Source organism: Panthera onca, chromosome F2 (genome assembly GCF_046562875.1).
Source record: "Panthera onca isolate mPanOnc1 chromosome F2, mPanOnc1 haplotype 2, whole genome shotgun sequence".
NCBI lineage: Eukaryota > Metazoa > Chordata > Mammalia > Carnivora > Felidae > Panthera > Panthera onca.
Window position 1 is genome coordinate 62059087 of NC_138356.1, and position 23018 is coordinate 62082104.

The 23018-nt window shown below is 41.2% G+C and overlaps 1 protein-coding gene across 1 annotated transcript in view; it reads right to left on the bottom strand.

Annotated features, from left to right (window-relative positions):
- The window catches only part of EXT1 (exostosin glycosyltransferase 1), a 285489-nt gene that overhangs the window by 9596 nt on the left and 252875 nt on the right, over positions 1-23018 (bottom strand). The window contains exons 4-8 of the mRNA XM_060611192.2: positions 18600-18719; positions 10393-10525; positions 7802-7920; positions 6818-6913; positions 1851-1940 (exon numbers count right to left, since the gene is read on the bottom strand). Of these exons, the coding sequence (XP_060467175.1) occupies positions 1851-1940; positions 6818-6913; positions 7802-7920; positions 10393-10525; positions 18600-18719 (558 nt within the window). The remainder of the gene's footprint in view (positions 1-1850; positions 1941-6817; positions 6914-7801; positions 7921-10392; positions 10526-18599; positions 18720-23018) is intronic.

The following is a 23018-nucleotide window of genomic DNA, read 5'->3' on the forward strand; positions in this document are numbered from 1 at the left end:
GGGAGAAAGAGAGAGGTCCGGGTATTTCTTCCCAGCTCCCTCCTAGGTTTGGCATCAGAGTTTTGTCAGTTACCATACCCCGCCACCATCTACCCTATCCCACCGCCACGTGCCATATCCCGCTGCTGTCATCCATACCCCTCCACCATCTTCCCTATCCCACCGCCATCTTCCCTATCCTGCCGTTATCTGCCCTATCTCGCCCCCATCTGCCATATTCCGCTGTCGTCACAGCTCCTGGAGAGCGGTCTTCTCTCAAAGACGATGAAACACGATTTCCTCCTCTCCCTTCTTCACCCCTGGGGGTGGGGGCTGCTTGTGGTTCTTGTCGCTCTCCAGGTACCCCGGCGCCTACAAGCCCGCCCACCTAAGTCATCCTAAAGCCCTTCACTGAAGTCACCAGACTTGAATTCTGTTTGCTGCCACCACTGTGATGGCTAGAGGCAGGAGCTGGGTCATCAAGGTACCCGGCGTGGAGACCAGAACAAGGAGATCCCCCAATAAATACTTGTTGAATGAATGTGCTCCTGGGATGTCGGCTTCCCTTGCAAGAAGCAGCAGAAACATGCAAGCTGGAGTGTCCCACACCCTGTACTCCACAGCTGTCTTTCCCTTTGAACATTAGGCAGAGCTTGTCCCCCCCAAACCCCTTTCTCCTGCAGACTTGCACGTGCCGCAACTGGCTTTGTGCTCAGGCTTTAAACACCTCAGCACACATCTCTCCAATCATTCATTCACTGAGTATTTATAGAGCCTGGGCTGCAGAAAAAGCATTTACCAAGGTGAGTGAGGCCCAGGGCATTTTGTCCTGGGGTTATTTAGGCAGCTCTTGCACATAACTTCTGTTCAACTCCATTTGATGGAAATTGGAAGCATCCACCGAATTTCAAGAAAGAGGCCGTGGGACTGTTGGCCTAGGTTAACACCAAGCGCTGGCTGCGCAGGCAGCAGGCCATTAGAATCGGTCCAGCGTCCAGGAAAGTGCATGCTGGTAAGTGTCGATGTTTAAATTGGAAAGAAAATGATTATGAATAAGAGGGAGGAAAAAAGGTAAAGGTATAAGTAGCTCAGTCTCTGTGCTTTTTAGCAGCCACCATTAATAATGCATTTCCGATATATGACATTTTTATAGAACTGTCTTTGGTCCCCTCGATGGTTTAAAGTAAGGTTTCTGAGATCAATATTCATTCGGGTTGTAAAAATTGGTTTTCTATCATATCTATCTCTCCTCCTCTCTCTCTCCTCCTCACACGTTCTTTGTGCAATCTTATTTTTGGCACAAATACCTGAACATCTGAAATAGCAAGGATCTCCGACTCCGTCTTAAGAGTGAAATCGTTTGCTCTTGTGTGGGTGAAGGAAAATGAGCGCTTGAATGCGAGACAGAAGGCCTGCCTTCAGAACCCAGAATAGTTTTCCCTAACAATGGCAACACACACGCACACAGGCATTAGGATAACCGGGGAAGGATGGGCTGTTTGCTCTGGATTGTGTGGTCTCAAGATGATGCTAGCCAGGTTCCCCACCCCCGCCCCCACTACTCCCCTTGGCTCTGCACACGTGCCCACAGCTGTGCTGTTGAAAAACAAAAGGAGGGCAGGCAGGAGGGGAGAGGTGAGGCACAGCCATGCAAATGAGGAGCCAATTAGCAGAGAAAACAAAGGGGGAAAAAAATGCCCTCATCAGGGTTCCAGGTGGTGGCAAGGTGCTATCAGGAACCAGGTTGATTAAAACCGACTGTGCAGGAAGTTTTGAAAAAGGTTTTCAAGTTAGCCGAGGCAAGGGCAAAGGAAACGCTGGCCCCTTGGGGTTTGGGACACCTGCCTGAAGAGCCCACGCCCGCTCCTTACCTCCGTGGTGGAAAGCACAGTGTCCTCATCAAGGCTGAGCACTGCGTCTGTGACGATGTTGTCATAGGGCAGGAAACGGCTGCTCATAACCTGGGGTGGGGAGAAAGCAGACAGGAGGAAAGGAATTAAAGAAAAGAAGTAAATTTGGAGACCCGTTTTCAGGAAAATTCCCCCATCTTCACCTTCGAAAAGAATGTTCTACCACCGTGTCATCCTTCAACACTGAATATTTCCATTTCCCATCGGTGGAGAATCATGTACCGTTACTGGGCACCTACTGTGTACCGACACCTTGCTAGTCAAAGGGAGTACAAGGTAAATAAGACATTTTCTCCTGTCTTGGGAAAGTTCACAGTCCGCAGCCATCGAGATGCCGCTGACCAGTCCTAGCCCGATATGGACCATGCCAGGGGTGCAGAGGACGCAGCAGCCAGCCACTTGGAAGCGCAGGTGAAAACCTTAGAGAAGACGGGACATTTAAGTAGGACTTGATGGACAGGAATCCACCGGGTATAAAGAGAAGTGAGGCAGAAACAGCGCTCAGCAGACATAAGGCACAGAGGAAAGAACCAGCACCCTGAGGCCTGGAGAGAGTGGATGGATGGAGCCATGATTCCAAGTGTGGGCCACACACTACTGGAAGGCCACGTCATTTCAGGAGGTGTAGAGACACATATTTGAAAATTCTACTCTTCACTGATGTTAGCACAGATGAGAAAATATACATACACAGAGATTAGTGGCTATAGCAATAACAGGGAGCAGCAGTCAACTTATTCAAAAATAACTTCACTGAAACGAAAAGTAAGCTGATTTATAGAAAAATATTAAATAAACAGAGCATATGTGGTCTATGGATTTAGGCACATTGTGAAGGCACTACATGAATAAAGTTTGGGCAACTCCAGGATAAGGCATGGTGAGGTGTGTGTGTTTTGGTGGGGGGGTGGTGGTGGTGGTGGTGAGGGCTTTGGGGATAAAGGGACCAGCTGGAAAAATTAAGTCTAGAAAGACTTCTCTGTGACAGTCATACCTTCAACCTCTGTGCTGAATGTACCACAGGATAACTAACCATGAGAATGATGATTTAAGAATAACTAACATGGTAAAAAACCCATTTACTTTGTGTCAGAAATGTTCCAAGTTCTTTATACACGTCATCGCATTTCATCTTTATAATAACCCCATTGTACAGCTGAGAAAATTAAGGCATAGAAAGGTTAGATGTCTTGCTCAAGATGGACCCACCAGCATTGCATCCCAGATGGTGAGCTTATACAGAGCACCTCATCCACCATGCTGGACCTGCCTCAGGCTTGACAAGGACCCCAAAAGTGAATTGGGGGCACATAAAGTGATCTCATATTCACCACCTTCCTCTGGAAATTATATTCACAGTTGTGACATCCTCTCTAAATTCACACTTGGAGACTGAGAGAAAAGGCACATTTGCCACCAACTTCCAAGGCACAAAAGGCCAGGGAATACAGCAGTTGGTCACTGGAGACAGAGGGAGAAGGGAGACCCTGAACCTGGCTACCAAGGGTCTGCTCTCCACAAATCTGAGACCCCCAACCCCCAAGAAGCTAGCTCATCCATGAACCCACATCTCAGAATCGGCTTCTGTGCCTGTGTAGCTACTGGAGGGCTTCTGACATCAGAGGGTGGGAAGTGCCCACATTTCCCATCTCTGGGAGCTCAAGGGATGGATCTGTAGCATAAATGGCTCCAGGGTCTGCTCCTACACATCTGTCAAATGGGTCAAGTTTTCTTTTTCTTTTTCAGGCTTTCAAAATAAAATAAAATATAAAGTGATCAGCAACCCCATATACACAGTGCTCAGAAATCTCAGCCTGAAGCAATTCTCCTGATACTGTTTACATGTCCACTGACTAACACAGAAACCATTAGCTGCCAGCTTAGTGATGCCCTGACCTTTCCCTTGTTAAGTCTTTAGGGGGAGAGCTGCAAAGACAAGTCCTATAAATTCAAAAGAGAATTTTGCAGCCAAAGCAGCAAACACATCAACTCTAAACTCAAGGCTAGATATGGAAATGTAAAATGGGGAATAAGGAGACCTATGACTCCTTTCCCATTATGTTCCCAACCACTGGTTTTAAAAGGATCCACTCACTTCCTTTTTCTGAACATGCTTCATCGACAGGGGTTAAGAGCCCATAATCTAGCCACTTCAAATTCTAGCGTAGAAACTAGATGCTCTCTTTCAAATACCTTGCCTCAGCTACATTCCAAAAGTTGAATGCTTTAGCATGAAAGGAACTGGTGTACTTACAAAGTCAATCCTGAGTGAACTGGCTTTTGCTTGTTAGTTCATGTAAGAAACAGTTAGCTACCATATACCAGCCCAACCTCTTCTAGGATTAACAAAAATGACTACCAAGACTCAAGAAGTTTATGATCTAATGGGCAAGATAAGAAATATCCATAAGCAATTATAGAAAGAACAATAAGAGTTAATGTTTACCGAGCACTGACCACGTGCACACATACTTCTAAGCACATTTACAAGTACAGTGTTGTACCATTTGATCTTTTAGCTACCCTGTTAGGTATTATGATTGCTTCCATTTACTGAAGGAGGAATTGAGGCACAGAAAGTTAGTAACTCGTCTTACAGTCCATGATACGAACATTACAATACCTCCACAGAAGAGTAGCTGACGTTCATTGTACTGTTGGTGTATAACAGGAACCAGGCTAAGCACCTGTAATGCACTATCTCACTGAATCCTCAAAATGGGCCTGAGTCTTAGCCTAGGATAACCGGAATACAGAGCCTTAAGCAATACTTAATTGAGTGCAAATGCTTTACTAGGTGGTGCAATCCCAGAGTAGTGGGAGTGACAGCAAAGGAATCACATGGCCCACTGGAATCAGTGGCCAAGGTGGAGGCTAGGACTCAACAAATGGCAAGATGCCACAGATATGGCGGGGAGAATATGAAGTATCTTATAAGCTACATCTGATAAAACCCACTGTCTCGTAAATAAAGAAACTGGGACTACTTACAGGGTAAAAATATAAAATCAACCAATGAATCCGTGAGCCATAGAAGTCAGAACGGCTCCCAGTCAGTCCGACTGGAACCTGTATGGATATTCTAACAAATTCAAAGGAAGACTTTTTTACCAGAAGATCTAGTCACCCATGTAAGCACAAAAACAATGAATTTCCAAGTCCAAAGTTGACAGCATGCATGTGAGCACCGTTCAGGGACTCAGGCATTGGCAATGGCGTGAAAGATGTATGGGATTATAGGCGGGAGATTTTTGTGCACCCATCCCTCTCGTAAAACCACATCTGTGGGGAGACGGATTTCATAAGAGTAGGTAAGACGCATGCCGAGAGGCAGGTGATTTTCTAATTGCCATCTTTACTCATTAAATGCTTATGAAGCAGCTCTTGGATACCCACGTCGCTGGACGCCAGCCCTGGGAATGCTGGGATTCTACGTATCGTATTCTGCACTGTGTTCCATCACACTGCATGGTGCCCAGCACACAGTAGGCAGTCATAACACTGGAAATGACAGGATAATGCACTGATAGTCTTGCCCACATGACAGTCACAGTTCTCACTGCATCGTGTTGAACTGTGTGAAACTGCCACTTTTAGCAAGTCAAGTGATTGTTTTGAATGGTCTGACCCAATTGATATTTTTTTATTCTGGCTCAAAGATGTTTTACTTAGTGTGAGACAATCTCTCATGACTGGACTCCTTGGGCACTGACAAAAGAGGTCTCTTGGATGACTGCTTCACCAATCTGTTTTATTTAGGAGCCACTAATTGCCTCACAATGGATTATGGCCTACAAGAAGTAACAAGCAGAAGCTAGAGAAAAAAAGAATGCTGCCAAGAGTGGAAGAAACTCCAAAGGGGAGGGTGCATGGGAGCAGGGATGAAAGAATACATGGGGATTTTGATAACAGAGATGAAGAGTTGAGAAGGGATAGTTAAGACTTAAAGCAAAAGGGAAAGACAAGAATCAGAGGCAGGAAGGCAATTTAGGTAACCGTGGATGATCAAATTTGGTGAGAGGACAAGGTCTGTGGGGGAAAGCAATGAGAGAGAAGACTGGTAAGGCTGGCCAAGAACAGATTACACATGGCCTCAAATGTTAATGTAAAGCACTAGCAAACAGAATCCCTTGAGGCTGCGAGATGATTAAGAAGTTCATCCCGCTCTAGGCAAAATGAATTGCAGAATGGAAGCAAGGGGCCAGCTAGGTGGCACCTGTGGGTCTCTGGTGGAGACACGCAAAGGAAATTAAAATGCAAATGTCCTTTGGGGGACAAATGTGAAGACCAGCAACTATTCTGAAAGACACAAGTAATCCAGGCTAACCAGCCAAGCAAACCTCATGCATCACCAGCATTGGCAGCCTCATCTGGATACTCATCTTTTATAGAAAGATCACCGTTGCCAGGTCCTGAATGCATTTAATCCTAATAGCTACCCTACGAGTATGTGTTATTACTTCTGTTTTATAGATGAGGAAACTGAGGCTCAGAGAAGGAAAATATATTCAGGGTCACAAAGCTCCTAAAGAGTTAGTATTAGGACCCAATCAAAGCGGAGGATATTCAGCGACAGGGACAATTTCATTTATGTATGTATGTATGTATTTATTTATTTACTTATTCATTCATTTATTTATATTTTTGAGAGAGAGAGAGAGCGCTCAAGCAGGGGATGGGCTACAGAGAGAGGGAGACAGAGGATCTGAAGTGGGCTCTGCAGTGATAGCAGAGAGTCCCCAATGTGGGGCTCCAATTCACGAATCGGAACCACCCAGGGGCCCCAGGGACAATTTTAGAGAAAAGAGTCCAGGGCCAGAAGCTCCCCTGGGCAGGAAGAAGTAATCTAGAGCCAATGCCCAAAGCACCCCACAGAGAAACAAAGGCTCCATGGTGGTTCCACACTCAGGGCCACCTTCCTGTCCTACCTTGCTTTCTCCTTCAATGACGATGACAGGCACAGCCGTGGCAGGCCAGCGGTGTTTGGCTGGTAGAGGCTTGTCACAATTCCATAGAACTATGATCTGAAAGGGACAGGGGATCGTTAGATGGCTCGGGAAGGCTGGCTTTATATAGGCCTCCAACCCAGCTCCTTCTCAAGACAGAGGGAGAAGAAGCCTTAGCAGGAGGCAGACATCAACCTTGAATTTTAAAGAGGGTCCCCTCCCACACAATCTTCAGAACCTGGTGACTCAACAACTAGAGAGACAGGGCAGAAAGAGTAACCTAACACAACAAGGAGGTAGGGGAAAGCTGGGGAGAAAAGAAGTAAACTTCAGGGTTGCTGAATCTTAATACAGTGGTTTCCTAAGTTCTGATGTCTTACTATGAGCAAGATAACAACACTGACCAAATTAAATAAAAACATATAGTGAGCATCTGAATTCTGGCTATGAGCCAGTGCTACTCCACTGTTAAGAGTATTGGAGTGACACTGATTTGGAAAATTTTATTGTCAAAGATGTAATCTTCTGCTCCCAATTTTATAATTAAGTCATGGTTGCTATGAAAGATGCATCCTGAAACCAGCAAGTCTGTTCCTTCTGTTGAAACTTAGTTTTCTGGGTCCTCCCATGGCATTTCTGATGTTACTTTACCACGGTGACATTTAAAAACAAAATAGTGTGCTTACGCATTCTTTAAAGAATGTGTTGGTGTATATATTTAAACGTAACCCCAGCAGAAAATCTCTTTGTAACCCATCCCTTACCTGTGCTAGATTTCACTTCCAAGAACCTCTAAGTTGATGAAAAGGGAGTAACAAGGCATGACAAATGAAAGGGGAGTAGCAGGGCATGACGTTAGACAAGTCCCAGGGAGCAAAGCGGAGGGCAGGTAAAAGCGGGGGGTGGGGGGGGGGTCTCGGGTCCGCTGAGCTGGAGGAGGCAGGTGCTGCTGGCACCCCCACTCACCTGGGCACAGTACTGGGATTTGGCCGCAGCCACGAGAAGCTTCAACACTGGCTGGGACTGAGAGACCAGGGGGGTCACTGCATGGATGACTGCAGTGAATTTGGAGGGGGGCTTTAAACCTGAAATAGAAAGGGGAGAGGAGCCAATGAAACACTGAAAAACAACACTCAGAAAATCATTCCTCCTCGCTCCATTGCCTCACCCTAAGCTAATGTTCCCTCCTAGCATATTTGTCCTGCACCTCTTATGTCCTGACAGAACAAAAACAAGGTGAAAAGCTGCTAGTTAACTGCTGCCTGAGGCTCCAGGACCTCGATAATTTACAGCTCAATGTGTATCTGCAGGTTCTTCCTTTGATAACATTTTCCTCCCCTGGGGATGCATCTTTGATCACCCGTCTGCTCTTTAGGTACCCAAAGTCTTAACACACATCCCACCACTCACCTCCCTCTACTCCAGAAAGAGTCTATGCTAGTCACTTATATCGTAATATGGATTTAAGAAAATGTACTCTCTCTCCTTGGGTATTTGAATAGCTCTTATTCTTAATAAAGTAGTTAAGGGTTTTTTATTGTTTTTTTTGTGTGGTTTTTTTTTGCCTGATTATTACTATTTCAAATTATAACCAGCAAATGGTAAAGGTTAAAAGAACAGCATCCAGAGCCTCACTGTCTAGGTCTGAATCTCTGTGCCACCCCCCAGTGGTGGTGGGATCTTCCCCTTGGTGTTTCCCCTGCTATGAAATGGGGCTCAGGGTCAGAGCATCAAACCTGTGGGGTTATTATCAGAACTGAATTAAAGGAGTGAATGCTTTATGAGCAGGTAGCAGCGGACACAGCAAATAGTAAGTGCTCAATATTTGTTCATGGCTATCATCTCCATCACTGTCATCATCACTGTCATCATCACCATCATTTGGGAGTGGAAGCTTCTATGCTCCCAAGAAGCTCTTTCTGTGCGGTGCTGACAGAAGCTGAGAGAATAAGTGTGTGACCCAGACCTCTGCCAACTGTTGTGCTCTGAAGCCTTAGGTAGAAAGGTGTCATAAATATGCAAAACAGGCACTGCCACCAAAGCGAAAGAAGTGAGATAGCTTCTCCCTCGAGTGAGTTTTTCCGTAAGAACTCACTAAGAAAATGGAGACAGGTTTAAAAGCTTTTTAAGACTTCACTAGTTTAGACCCACAAATTTTGCATTTTGGTAGCTTAAACGCAAACAAGAGTGTGCAGTGACGTTCAAGTTCAGCTTTGGTGTTGGTAGAGTAAAGGGAAGAATCAGACTATACATATTAAAGAATTCAATGGGTGTTTTGTAGAGCAAATTGTATCTTCCAATTGGTACTTTAATAGCATGTTAGAAAGAAGCTAACTTCCCCACTATCTAGATACACAATCAAAATTTTGCCAAGGAAGAATAAATATGATGGAGGGGTTCCTTTTTCACGGTGAGGGCGAGTCACTGCTTTAACGTTTTCCTGTACTAGTTTGAGCAGCATCATGTACACACTTCTAATGTGCTTGCTCCACATGAAGATCTCACTAGCTCTACAAGAAATACGTAGGGATTTTTATCAAATATGGCCTTATTCTAAAAATTACCAAATTCTAAATGTATTACCCAGTGTGGACCATACCCTGGTTTTACTACCAGTCCCCATAACATGTTTGGTTTGGATTAAAGGGTTCTTTGTCACTGGTTGATACTTCGGGACAGGACTTTCGTTCAGTTTCTTTTTTATCAGTTTCAAATGAAACACACAACTCACGGGTGAGATCGTTGTGGGGAACATCTGCACAAGACGGAAAATCTAGAGTCTTTCCCCCACAATATCTTGAAAGATGCTTTACTGTCCCAGAGTTTCTCCAATTTGGAACTGTGAATGAAGGGAAATGTCTAAAATGCTGTTAACACTAGCACAAGTGGGGCTGCAAAAACGTAAACGTCTATGGCAGTAATAGCCGAGCTCTGTCTAGGACCCTGCCCATTCCCTTTTCCTCATTGGGATTAGATTAGAAGCTGCCAGAGAGCAGAGATTGTGTCTCATCTGATTTTTTATTTCTACCACCTAGCATTGCATTAATGGAACATATAAGAGGAGCACAATAAATGTTAAATGGGTGAATAGGTTTGTCTCTTGTCATACATTATTAAATCTTTCTCCATTCCCTTTATTAATTCCACTTTTCTTCGGTAGGAGAGAGATACGTTGAGATCGCAAACGAAGAAACAAAAAAGAGTTAGGGAGAGCTCTTCTGGTTCCATTTCATATAAGAGGAGACGTAAAATTACAGCAAACCCTTTGTCATGTTCAAAATGATCCATCGTTTGCGGAGCCCATGTCTCAAAAGGGAATGACTCCACTAAATGTGAAGTGCTGCTCAGACAAGAAAGGAGTTTTTTCATCTTGCAATGTTCTGCTAGATTTATAATTCTTGATCTCGATACGCCATGTATGACAGGGCCCTAGGAAGCAATGTCCCATGCAGGCTGGTAGGAAGACCCTGCTCTAGAACAGAAAAATCAAGGGACTTTAACCTGGACAACAGCTGGAGGGTAAACACAAGGTAGCACCCTGAAAGGAACTCACTTACCTAAATTAGCATAGTAGTAAGGAAAGTCTCCCAGATAAGATGAATACTGTGGTAGTACGAACAGTCCTCCAGGATGTTTGTTCCATATTAAACTGTTACGTGATATGTGCTTGAATATTCTGTCCTGAATAATCTAGAAAATAAAAACACAGTGTGTGGTGAGGATGAAACCCTGATGGTATTTGATAAGGAGCGTGTTCAGTCCAAATTTGGGGAATGATGACCCTCAAAGTAGCGACTACCCCCAAATTCTTCACAGATAAAAGCGTCTGGGACACAAACAGACTGACAGAGCAATGGAAGAGAGTGTGAGAGAGAAAGAGATGAATTATGGCTAATCAAATTTCCTAATTAAACTTCAGTTTAACCATAAATTCTACCTTGCCTTTCTATAATAGTAAGTCCATTCTCATTTGAAAGCAGAGTGCATGGAACAGTTGCCTTGATGGTCGAGCCTCCAGCTGTGGTTCTAGATCCTTGCCAGGATGATCTATTCTCGGTCCACACACATATCCATGTGGAGACAGGGTGGGGAGGGTACAGAAGGCATGGCACATTCTAGAAGCTGTTGAAGTTTGATCTGTTCCTTTAATTTAGGAGGCAGATTTACCTGTCATATTTCATTTTCCTTCCAAAGTCAACTGTAGGACTTTGGGGTACTGGTTAGCTGACGTTTTTTACATTTCACCTCAAAAAGCAGTGAGTTAACAATTGCTCCAAACATCCCACATAATAGGACAAGAACCATGGCATATAAAGACTAATAGCCATGCTAGTTCATTAGTTTCTTTGGACTTTGGGACCTCGCAGATCATTAAATTCTACATTTAGAGTCAAACATTCTCCCATCCTGAATCATTTGTCAGATGAACATGATTAGTCCACTTTACAGATTTCTCTCTGTGACTTTCAAACTCTTGTAATTATACCATCCACTCATTAAGATATGATTTGGCAAATAATTAACTTGATACAGGATCTCATGTTTGTAGCAATTTTTTTTTGCACTTAAAAAAAAAAAGAAAAAGCCTACCATGCCTCTCAAGAGATTTAAGACCTAAATCATTATTTTCCAGGTTCCCATTTAATGCAACGTGATTTTAAGTAAAGACCATTTTAACTGGAGCTTTATTATTTGTTAAGGTTATTAACACATTTGTCTCATCCCACATAGTGATAGATAAGTAACAAAGCAAGCTACATTTATTTTTGCAAACCTTATCATGTTTATATTTCTTAATGAGAGAGAAGAAAGGAAGCAAGGAGGTAATTTGAAAGAACTCAAATATCTTAGTTTAGTGATTTCTGTATTTTCTCTTACTCCCAGATCAAAACTGCTAATTTTATATGGTTAGGTAATGGTTTCTAATTTGGTGGCGAGTTTAAGAAGCTAGCTAAAATATGAATGTTTACACTCTGTGGTACAACAGGGGTGTGTTAAAAATGCTATTGTGTAGGCATTAATTATGAGAAACTTCTTATGGTTGTTAAGGGTTTTTATGTGGCTAACGATTTCACTTTCTATACCATTTATTCAAGTTTTATAATATTATTTATACCTTCCAAATCTACTGTCTATTTTCCCTTTTAGTTTTTCATTTAGATCCTCTTTTTTTGCTTTCCAAATTTATGTGGTCACTTAAATGAATTTGGACATCAAGACACAGAATACATTGAAAGTAGACAGCATCATAAATCTGACATATATACGAATGACATGGAGCTCAGGATGCCACAAAGTGGTTCACCATTCACTTCGAGTCTCAGGGCAGTATGCTTCTCATTGTCATACTCCTTCTGGTTCAGTAGCACAATATTGTTATCATTTCAAATTCAAGGATACAACAAGTTATAGCAATCTTCTGAGATACCAGTAGGCATGTTATACTCTCTTCAAATGAATCTTGATAGGAAGATATCGGTAAAGTTATAAGAGCAACAGGAAATGTTTAATTTAACCTGGGTCAAGCAACTTGCCATCTTTATGTCTCACTTTTCTCATTTGTAGTAAAATAAAATATCATGTAAATTCTAACAACCCCTCAGAATTTGTTAGGAAGAGCTGCCCAAGTTTTTATACTTAAGACTTGACTTTTTTGCCTTAAAAAAAGTCTCATTCCTGAATCCATTTTCTAGGCATAGATTTTTCCATTTGTACATAGTTTTAATATCACAGATATTAGATATTATAGGTGTCTTTCCATATTGTTAATAGTATTCATGGGCTATGTATCCTAAAGGACCAATAATAGTGTAATTTTTTCCATGCAGAGCAATGAATATATTTATGAGTTAAAAATTTCCACATCTAGAACTGATTCATTTTTAAAATGTTTATTTATTTTTGAGAGAGAGAGAGGCAGAGAGAGGAGAGGACAGAGAATCCCAAGCAGGCTCTGAGCAGAGCCCAATGTGGGGCTCAAACCCACAGGCCGTGAGATCATGACCTAAGCCAAAATCAAGAGTTGGACTCTTAACCAACTGAGCCACTCAGGTGCCCCTAAAATTGATTCTTTTTCAGAGAATTGTCAAAGGGTACAAACACTGTTAAAACAGTTCATATGTACTGACAAATGTTTTCTAAAAGGTTTGTATCAACTTGCCTTCTCAAAAGTCTGAACAAGTATGGATCTCATCTCACCAAACAGAAAAGTCATTCTGTCCCTCTCCTAATGGCCAATTCTCCCTATTGCTACACTGGACAGCTCCCGGGGTCCTTGCAGGGGTCTAGAGCTCAATCTTTATCATTGTGGAAGAAGACACGACATTTAGAAGTTGGGCATTTCTTTGGCTATAAAGAAAATCAACACAAACATACACATAGATACATATACACTCATAATACAAAAGTTCTTCATTATAGACCCAAATGGTACCCTCGATAAGGATAATATTTCTCATTAATCGGAATTCAAAGGGAAGAATGGCGGGCTCCTTATTTTTCTTTTTTTATGTGCCATCTGTCTTCTAAATAATGGACTACTGGTTACAGGTTACAGTCATTCTGTGTGGCCCTGACTTGGTCTTTTGACCAATGCAATATTGCCTCTCACACACAGTGCCACCATATGCCACCTTACTCTGAGCCAAAGCATTCTATTTCCATTATTTCATCGATTTTAATATTTCACTGTACAACAGCATCAGCAATACCATGGTTTGAATGTGCATTGTTAGGTAACTGAAGACAAAAAATTCATAAAACTCCATTAAAAATGTGCTTTCCAAACTGCCATTAGCTCTATTCATATATTATTACGATCTAGTGCACTTTTCTTTCACTCACCTTGATTCTGCCTGAGCTCGTATGGTTTAATCATTAGTGCCAGGTCACTGCTGTGCAATATTCTGACAAATAATGGAATCCATGAAGGAGCACTGTCTTTGCAATATTTGATCATTGTCCCATCATCACTTCTCAACTTGCACACACACACAAAAACTGAGCTCCAAAGAGCCCAGCTCTATTAAATAGCTCCTTAATTCCAAGATGCAGAATGAGGAAGTTTCTATCCGACTGGAAATGCTAGCCAACTCCCAAGCATGACAGAGTGCAGTGCAGTGGAATGCACTAACAACTTGACCCTGGCATTGGAGAGAAGGCGTCCTGTTTTCAATTGTGTCTAAGCATTACCTACAACACTAAGGCTCATAATCTTCAAAGACCGAGTAATCCCCTTCTATGGCCTCATGTATAGCAAGCAAGGAAGACCCAAAGTTTTAGAGTCTGAGTGTAGAACATCCTGAAAACAAAGGATCCTCAAATCTATGTTGTCTAAGGGTAATTTTGAATTATCCTCATAACTTAGTAGCTCTAGTACAGACTGACTTATATCATCTAAGTTCTAAGCCGAGGAGACATTTTTGATATGTGATACTTAGGTTGTTCTCATAAACATGTTGGCTTTATTTGTGTATGAGGATGGCATTTCCTGCTATTTTCTCTGCTTTTCTAGTTACATTGAATTCTGGGGTAATCTGATTCTGAATTAAAAAGGGAAATTGGATGGTATCTTTCATGCAATTCGGTTGAGAGGTCAAACTGTTACAATCCAATCTTGGAACTATATATGGAGATTTGACAGTTGCTATAAATTTGAATGAAGTATATGGTTCATAGTGTTTTCAAAACAACTGTGTCGCTAAAGAACTGCATGGCTTAAATCCAAGGGGAAGAAGGCCTTTCCAGCAGAGATGACAACAGCTTGACTTAAGATTCTACTCTGATGAATATAACACATCCAACTGTTCTCTCAGGATAACTGCACACTGCTAACTGAATAGGCAAGAGACTGGCTCTATGCAGAATACTCAAAAGAAGTGTAATTAATGAGATACCATCTTTCATCTGGCAAATCTGCAAAGTTGTGTTTGTGTGTGTTTTAATTATGATCCTTAAGGCTCACAAGAGCATAGCTAGAGAAGGTGTCCCCCCAGATGGCTTATGAGAGTCCAGACTGATGCATCCTTCTGGAAGGGTAATTTGGCAATGCTTATCATGAACCTAGACTCTGGCTCAGCAACAAATCCCACGTTAAGGACTCTAGCCTAAAGAAATAGAGTTGTAGCCTAAGATACATGTAGAAACTCATTGCTTGGATAAAGATATCTAGATCTAGATCTATACAAAATAAATAACTAGAAACAACATTAACAGTCAATAATAGTAGGTTAGGTAAACAAACAGAGGTCTGCCTAAGGATGACATACAGAGCAGGAAAAATGAAAACAAGTGGCCTCGGTATTTTAGAGTGGACAACTAATAGAGCAAAATCAACAGGCCAGAAACAGGGCGCCTGGGTGGCTCAGTTAGTTAAGCATCTGACTCTTGGTTTCGGCTCACATGATCATCTCATGGTTCACGGGATTAAGCCCCATGTCGGGCTCTGTGTTGATTATGTGGATTATCTGCTTGAGATTCTCTCTCCTTCTGCCTCTCCTGTTCTCTCTCTCTCCCAAAATAAATAAACATTAAAAAAAAAACCCACAAAAGGCCAGAAACAGACTCAAAGATGCATAAATGTGGCATGTGACAATATTGAGGAAAGAAAACAATATGTTGGGACAAACTACACAATAATCTGTCAAAAAAGAATAAAGATTTTTCAACATGGATCCTATATATGATCATATATATATTAAAGTAAATAGGATTAAACAGCTAAATGTAAAAAGTTAACCATGAAAGTACTAGAAAAATATAAGGGAGTGTGTGTATAAATTAAATTACCGGTCAAAAGATCTTTTCTAAACAGTAGTAGCAAATGAAAACGCCACAGATGAAAAGATTGCCTCATAATAGAAAGGGATACTACAAGTTGGGGGAAATATTTGCAACAAGAGAGTCAGAGGGCTAATATTTTTAGTAGAATAAGCTCTTAAAAATTAGTGAGAAAAAGTGGGACAAAGTTGTGGCCATTTCTATTTCTTTGTGAGTTGCCTAAGAAATATGAAAAATATTCATTCTTACTAATAGCCTAAGAAATATAAATTAAATAATAATGATTTATCATTTTGAAAGATATAATGTCCAATATTGGTGAAAGTGAAAATTACCCAAAATAATAAAAACAGGTCCTCTCATATAAGCTGGAGGGAATATAAATTAGTTCCATTCTATTGCAGGCAAATTGACAACTTATTAGAAATCTTAGCATTTGTCACATTCTTTGAACCAGGACTTTGAATTCAAGGAATTAATCCTCAGGAAGTCATTTTGAACCTGCACAACAATTTGGTGCTGAGACTATTTGCCGCAACAATGCATATAAATATTTAAAAAGCAGAAACCACTGTAATGTCTTCAAATTGAGGATAATTAAAGAAATTAAGTGATATTATGAATGGAATATTATATGGTCACTAAAATCATTATAGAAACATCTAACATGACAAAATGTTAACAGCATATTATTAAAAGCAGAAAAAACAGATTATAAACAAGTTTAGATTATATGTATCATCTAAATAAATTATAATCTAAATAAATTATATATATATAAGTTATATATATGATTATATATTATATATATATATATGATATATATATATACACTGTGAAATCTTGGTTTGCGAGCATAATTCATTCTGGAAATATGCTTGTAATCTAAAACACTTGTACATCAAAGTGAATTTCAAGAACCATTGGCTCAGCTGTGATGATGTGACATTTGGCATCACGTACTAATATTGCAAGACATCACCCGTTCATCACGTTAAAGTTTAGTAGAAATGTTTGCACGTCTTGCGGAACACTCACAGAACAAGTTACCTGCAATCCAAGGTACATATGGGCTCCATGTAGACTCCATGCTCAGTGTGAGGCTTGAACTCACACTGAACAACCCTGAGATTAAGAGTCACGTGCTCAGGAGCCTGGGTAGCTTAGTCAGTTAAGTGTCCAGCTCTTCACTTCAGCTCAGGTCATGATCTCATGGTTCGTGAGTTCAAGCCCCATGTCAGGTTCTGCACTGATGGTGTGGAGCCAGCCTGCTTGGGACTCTCTCTCTTCCTGTCTCTCTCTGCCCCTCCTCTGGTTGTTCTCTCTCTCTCTCTCTCTCTCTCTCTCTCAAAAATAAATAAATTTACCTTTGAAAAAAAAAAAGAGTTGCAAGCTCTACCAACCCAGATAGCCAGACACCCCTGAAAGACTATTCTTTAAATTAAAAAATGCAACATATGTATAAATTCACATAGAAAAAGCCAATATATATGTGTTTGTGCATACCTATACATAAATAGTGATTTTGTATGGGGAGATGATTTTATTTGTATGCTTTAAGTATTTTCCATTATACATGTACTTGTTTAAATAAAAAGCACTCATTCCACAAAGAAAAAGAATTGACATTCAACTTTCCTTAAGAAGGGCCCAGGAAGGGTCTTGGATGGAAGATAGGATAGAAAAGTAAGATCTATTATATATTCAAATCTGCTGCTATGAACAGAAGAGAAAATGAAATCAATGTTAAGGAATAAGAGCTTTGCTTGCAATAAGGAAGCCCTTGGAAGCCATTCTGACCTTGTCCCTTTCATGGACTGGGCCTGGGTCCTAAATAGCCCCTTTCACCTAGGTCCAGGATGAAAAAAAAATGTGGACCATTCATGAGAAGACTCTGACCAGAGCAGGGGCCCAGGCTAGGCTCGGGGCAAGTAAACACCCCACTGTGCTCATGGCATGACCAGCACAGGCTGTGATACCCAGGATGGCAGGAGAACAGTGTTGTGGACAAGACAGGGTGATTTTCAATTTTCCTTGGTACTACTGAGACTTCTCAGTGTATGCTACAAATCCCATTAGCTTCTGGAGCAGTAAACACTTTTCCAAAGTAAATACTCCAAAGTGAGGCCATAAATGCCCCCGTTGCATTATGCGAACACCTCAGAATCACCTCAATGCTGTGCCTCACGAGAGGACCTCTGCTCTCCTTCCTGCAAGCCTGTAATTCATGAGTGTGCAGTTTCCTAAATCTTTTCTTAGCTTTTTGTGCTAGTGTGGTGTAGCCTCGGGCCATCACTATCTGTTCTGCTTCCAAAGGTTTTAATCATCTCCATGCTTCCCTCTCCTTTTTCCCTCCTGCCTTAATAAAAAGCAACTTACAAGGGGCACCCATATGCCTAGAAGGTTTTCTGCATTCATAAAGTTTAACACTTTCTGCACCAGAGAGGTGCAGTCCTGATTTTCTTCTCGACACATCCTGATGCTGGTTTCTTCTAGACAACACTGATGCTGGTTGGGTTGCGCAGGTGGGGTTGAGAATTACTTTTGTTGTACCCCAATGCCATTGGTGCCCAGTAAACTGCTTATATTTTTAGAATGGTAGAACATATTCCCCTACTTGGTCATTATTGGTTTTCTAAATGGGGTCCAGAAATATGTCTTCAAAGGATGTCACTGAGTGTGAAGGACAGGAGGGTAGTCATTAACCACATACTGCTGAAATGATGTAAGACTGAGCCAATCTCTGTGTCAAGGAGGGGAATTTCTCCTCATGTCAGTTTTCTCCTATGGAGCTTTGTTAGGAATGGAGGGATTTGCTTGGGCTTGGCAGGGCAGGTAAAAGAGGGTTAACTGACATATCCAAGTACATAAAATTCAGTTTTGTCACATTTGACTCAATTACACCTCACCAATAACAGACAAGAAAGCCAACAGAAGTGTATAAAGGACCATTATTCAAGACAAAGAGCTAAGTGGTCTCACTTACCTCTAGTGTAGTTAATACAATCTTCTCAACTGAAGAAAAATAAGCCTCCCACAAGAATTGTGTCTGCTGTCTAAGTGCTAGGATTTTATCCTGATGAATAGACCTGATTGTAGAAGGAATCTGTAACACAAGGTGAACACATAATAACTAGAACTGTAAAACAATGAGATACCATTTGATCAAAATAACCCACCTGGGTTAGGCTTTTATACTTCATAGCACTCAGGTTCTAGCGTACAGATCTCCCAAAAATCACCAATCCTTAAACTGAAATGCCCTTAAGAAGGTGTCAGGTACAGACAAACAATACTTACTGGGGATCAGCTTTGACCACCTTTAATGCATGGAAGTTAAAGTTACCTCTAAGATTTGGTAGCAGCTTATCAGTTGTTCAGGGTTCCACAAATCCTCAGTCCTGCACACAACCACATTCTATAGAGAAAGAAGCTATCAGCTTTGGGGAAAGGCTGAAAGATATCATCCTCCAAACACTTCCACGACATGCCATGCCAGGGACTACAAATGATCTACAAAAGGGCTTTTAAGGGAATATCTCTGAGTCTCTCCATTTAATCTGCAGCTGGACAGTCATTTCTATATGCACACACCTGCTACCTCACCCTGAGAGCTCTTCTGCTCCCCGACCTCTCTTCCTGCCTCTAGCACTTACCCCAATGATCTGCCAAACATCATCCATGTTCAGCCATCACTGTTCTCTACCAGGCTACATGATTTTAAAGGAGAGATCTATGTCCTGTCCATCATGGTACACATTTTAAGGCTAGAAGAGTGATTTTTATTCAAGAAATAAGAGTTAAACTGAACATGGCCATCTGAAGCCACCATAGGGAAATCATTATTTTTTACCAGCAATATAGCTTAATGATTAAGCACAGGGACACCAGAAGTTAGACCAAAGTGGGATTCTTGGCTCTAACATTTACCAGCTGTGTTTTCTTGGACAAGTTACTTGATCTCTCAAAGATTCTATTTCCTCATTTATAACATGGGGATACTGTACGAACATAACAAGGTTGTAATGGAGATTATCTAAGTGCTTCACACGGTGCCTAGAACATGGGAAGCTTAATTAACATAGCAAATTATTACTACCACTATTATTATTATTATTATTATTATTATTATTATTATTTACATAAGGGTCAAAGTTGGATCAATTGCTGCCTAATGTCTGCATGTGAACTTGCTTGGATCTGGAGCTCTGTCTGACATGTACTTCCTGGGTTTTTGGTGAGTTTGCTGGGCTTGCTCCCTATCTTCACCTATAGTTCAAGGTCTATTTCATTTATGGAGTCTATACTCTTAGAGGAGAGTCCTTGTGATTAGCAACTGCTCTCTTGTGCTCACCTCTTTCTGCATGCTTGCTTTGCTAATGTGTAACTAATCAGACAGCTGTGGGGGCCTGGGCTGAAGTAGGGATGCTCTGTTAGCTGCTTTAATAAGAAAGTTACTCACGGCGTTGTGATCAAGCCTGTATCTGAATTTCCACTAGGGGAGAAGGAGGTGGTAGCGCATTTTTTTGTCTTAAGACTATTCTTCGAAGGAGCAATGAAACCGCCTCACAATAAGAACACAAGGACAAGCTCACTTGCTTTGGCAATATCCTAAAGCAGATACCAAATCTGTGCCCCAAAGTGTGTATCTGGATGCCCACCACTGAAGAAGCATGGAGGCAACAGGTAAAGGAAAAGCAATGGCAGGCAAACATTAGCCCAGAATCAGAGCTCAAGGTCAAATGGAAGTAAAATACCCTTGGAGAAGGTAGAAAAATCATCCATATTGTGGATCCTTGCTACGTCAAAGACTATTTTTATTTACTGAGAAAATTACCAAGATTGCCAAAAAAGACTAGGAAAAAGCTACCATGACCAATTTCATGATCAGGTTCTCTTCTAAATGCCAATGGTATTTTCTAAGAGTCCTATAGGTAGACTTCACTGTTTTGTCATGATCACAGGAAACCAGTCCATTAGAAAATGCCAAAAGCTACTGCCACTGTGTAGTCTCCAGAAAACTAAGTGGGCTGAAGTTATGAAAGAAGAGAGGGAATATCATATATTAACCTACCAGTACATTCCCCTCTTTTATAGAAGCCACAACTTGATGTTGGGACATCAAATAAAATACATGCTACCTGTTTGTACGTATAATATAAGTGACAGCCCTTTGCAAAGTGCTCTGGAAGAGAATTCCAAGTGACTGAAAAGACAAGAGTTCCAAGTTTTAATGGCATTTGGCTATTGGTTATTAATCTGCTTGTCCTGAGAGACAGGTATATGCGAGAGTGATAAATTAATTCCAATTTGGCTGGATTGTTCAGTGTGGCAGAACTCATTGAAGTCTTAATAAAAGGTCATGTATGGCAACAAAACTAATGGAATCTACCAAAATAGATATAGGAAAGCAACATTCAGCTCTCCTGGTGACATAATGACAAGAATATATTCAAATAAAAACATCCGAGCTGTTCTAAAACAAGAAACGAAAAATCGTAACATAACAACAACATTTCCCAGAGCAGACATTTGGGCTCGGTGCCAGACCTTTACAACCATTGTCAACGACGGTGCAGTCGCTGTTCAATATGGAGGCAGCTGTGCAAAGACAGACTGCGTACGAGATGGGAAAACGAGAGCAAGTTTGGGTGGGTGCAGGATCGAAAACAAAATCTTCAGAGTCAAGCAAAAAACTGCTGCGGAAGGTGAAATACATATCATCTTTGGTGAAACATTAGAAGCTGGACAACCGCATTCAAGTATCCCAGAATGCCCTCCTGTCCAAGACAAACTCCCAAGTTATTCACATCAAATTCACAGGAGCATTGGTAAACAACGGGAGATATTAGGGCTGATGTTTTTTATTCTTTTTAGTTCCCAAACTTCCTGTAATGATCATGTATTATTTAAAAAAAAAATCATAAAAAGGAGGAAAGAGGCAATGTGGAAAGGACCCACACAGATCAGTTTTGTCTGGCCTTTCATGAGTCAGTGTTTTCAGCATATGCCATTCTGCCTGGGGAGGATTTTGCTAGGTGACATATTCTTCTTTTGTGTTGGAGGTCCCAAGGGCCATAGAGTGATCTACCTGAGTACCAGAGAGAAGCCATGTTTTGGGAGCTGTGTTCAGCTTGGCTTGCCTAATCCATAGCGCTCTTGATTACAGGTACATCACCCGTTGCTTTGGGAAGACTACTGTGTTACTTCACCAGCCAGCTAGCAGACTGGCCAGCAGCACAAGCAGAAGCAACAAGAGAGTTAGAAACTCAATTTTCTTTTTTTGTTTTTTAATGTTTCTTTATTTTGAGAGAGAAATAGAGAGCAAGAGGGGGAGGGGCAGAGAGAGAGGGAGACAGAATCCCAAGCACATCCCTGATGTGGGGCTCGAACCCACAAACCATGAGATCATGACCTGAGCAGAAATCAAGAGTCAGACGCTTAACTGACTGAGCCACCCAGGCGCCCCAGAAACTCAATTTTCCCAATAATTTTTTTTTAAAGCTAGGACATTAAAAAAAACATTCTACCATATTGTGGTAGTTTAAGATAGAGTATATACTGCCATCAAAGGAAAACATTAAAATATTCTATAATTTTAGAGAAAGGAGTATGACAAATTATGTGGAACCTACAATATTATTACATGAAAGGGCTTTAGAAATCCTCAGTGACTGACAATTACTGCCCTTGGATTTCTCTGTATCATATTCCTCTCCCCAGGCAGCTCCTGAGAAGTTCAAACTTTTATTAGGTATCCTTGTAGAAGACTGGTTGACCATATATGAGTGGATTTATTTCTAGGCATTCTATTTTGTGCATTCGGTCTGTATCTCTCTCTATATGCCAGTACAGTATCATTTTGATCACTGTAGCTTTGTAATGTATTCTGAAATCAGGAATTATGATGCTTCCAGCTTTGTCCTTTCTCAAGACTGATTTGGTTATTTGAGGTCTTTTGTGGTTCCATATGAATTTTAAAATTAGTTTTCTACTTCTGTAAAAAATGCCATTGGGATTTTGATAGGGACTGCATTGAATCTGTAGATCAATTTAGGTAAGATGGCCATTTTAATAATATTAAGTCTGATTTCTGCAATACAGGAGAACATGGATGAACCTGGAGGATATTAGGCCAAGGGACGTAAACCAGTCACAGAAAAGACAAATGCTGTATGATTCTACTTACCTGAAGTCTCTAAAACAGCCAAATTCATAGAACTAAAGAGCAGAATGCTAGTTGCCAGGGTTGGGGGTGAGGAAGAAATGGGGAGTTACTAATCAGTGGGCATAAAGTTTCAGTTAAGCGAGATGAATAAGCTCAAGAAATATGTAGTACATTTCCCCACAGTCAGCAATAATGTATCGTGCATTTAAAAATAAGAGGATAAATCTCATCTTAAGT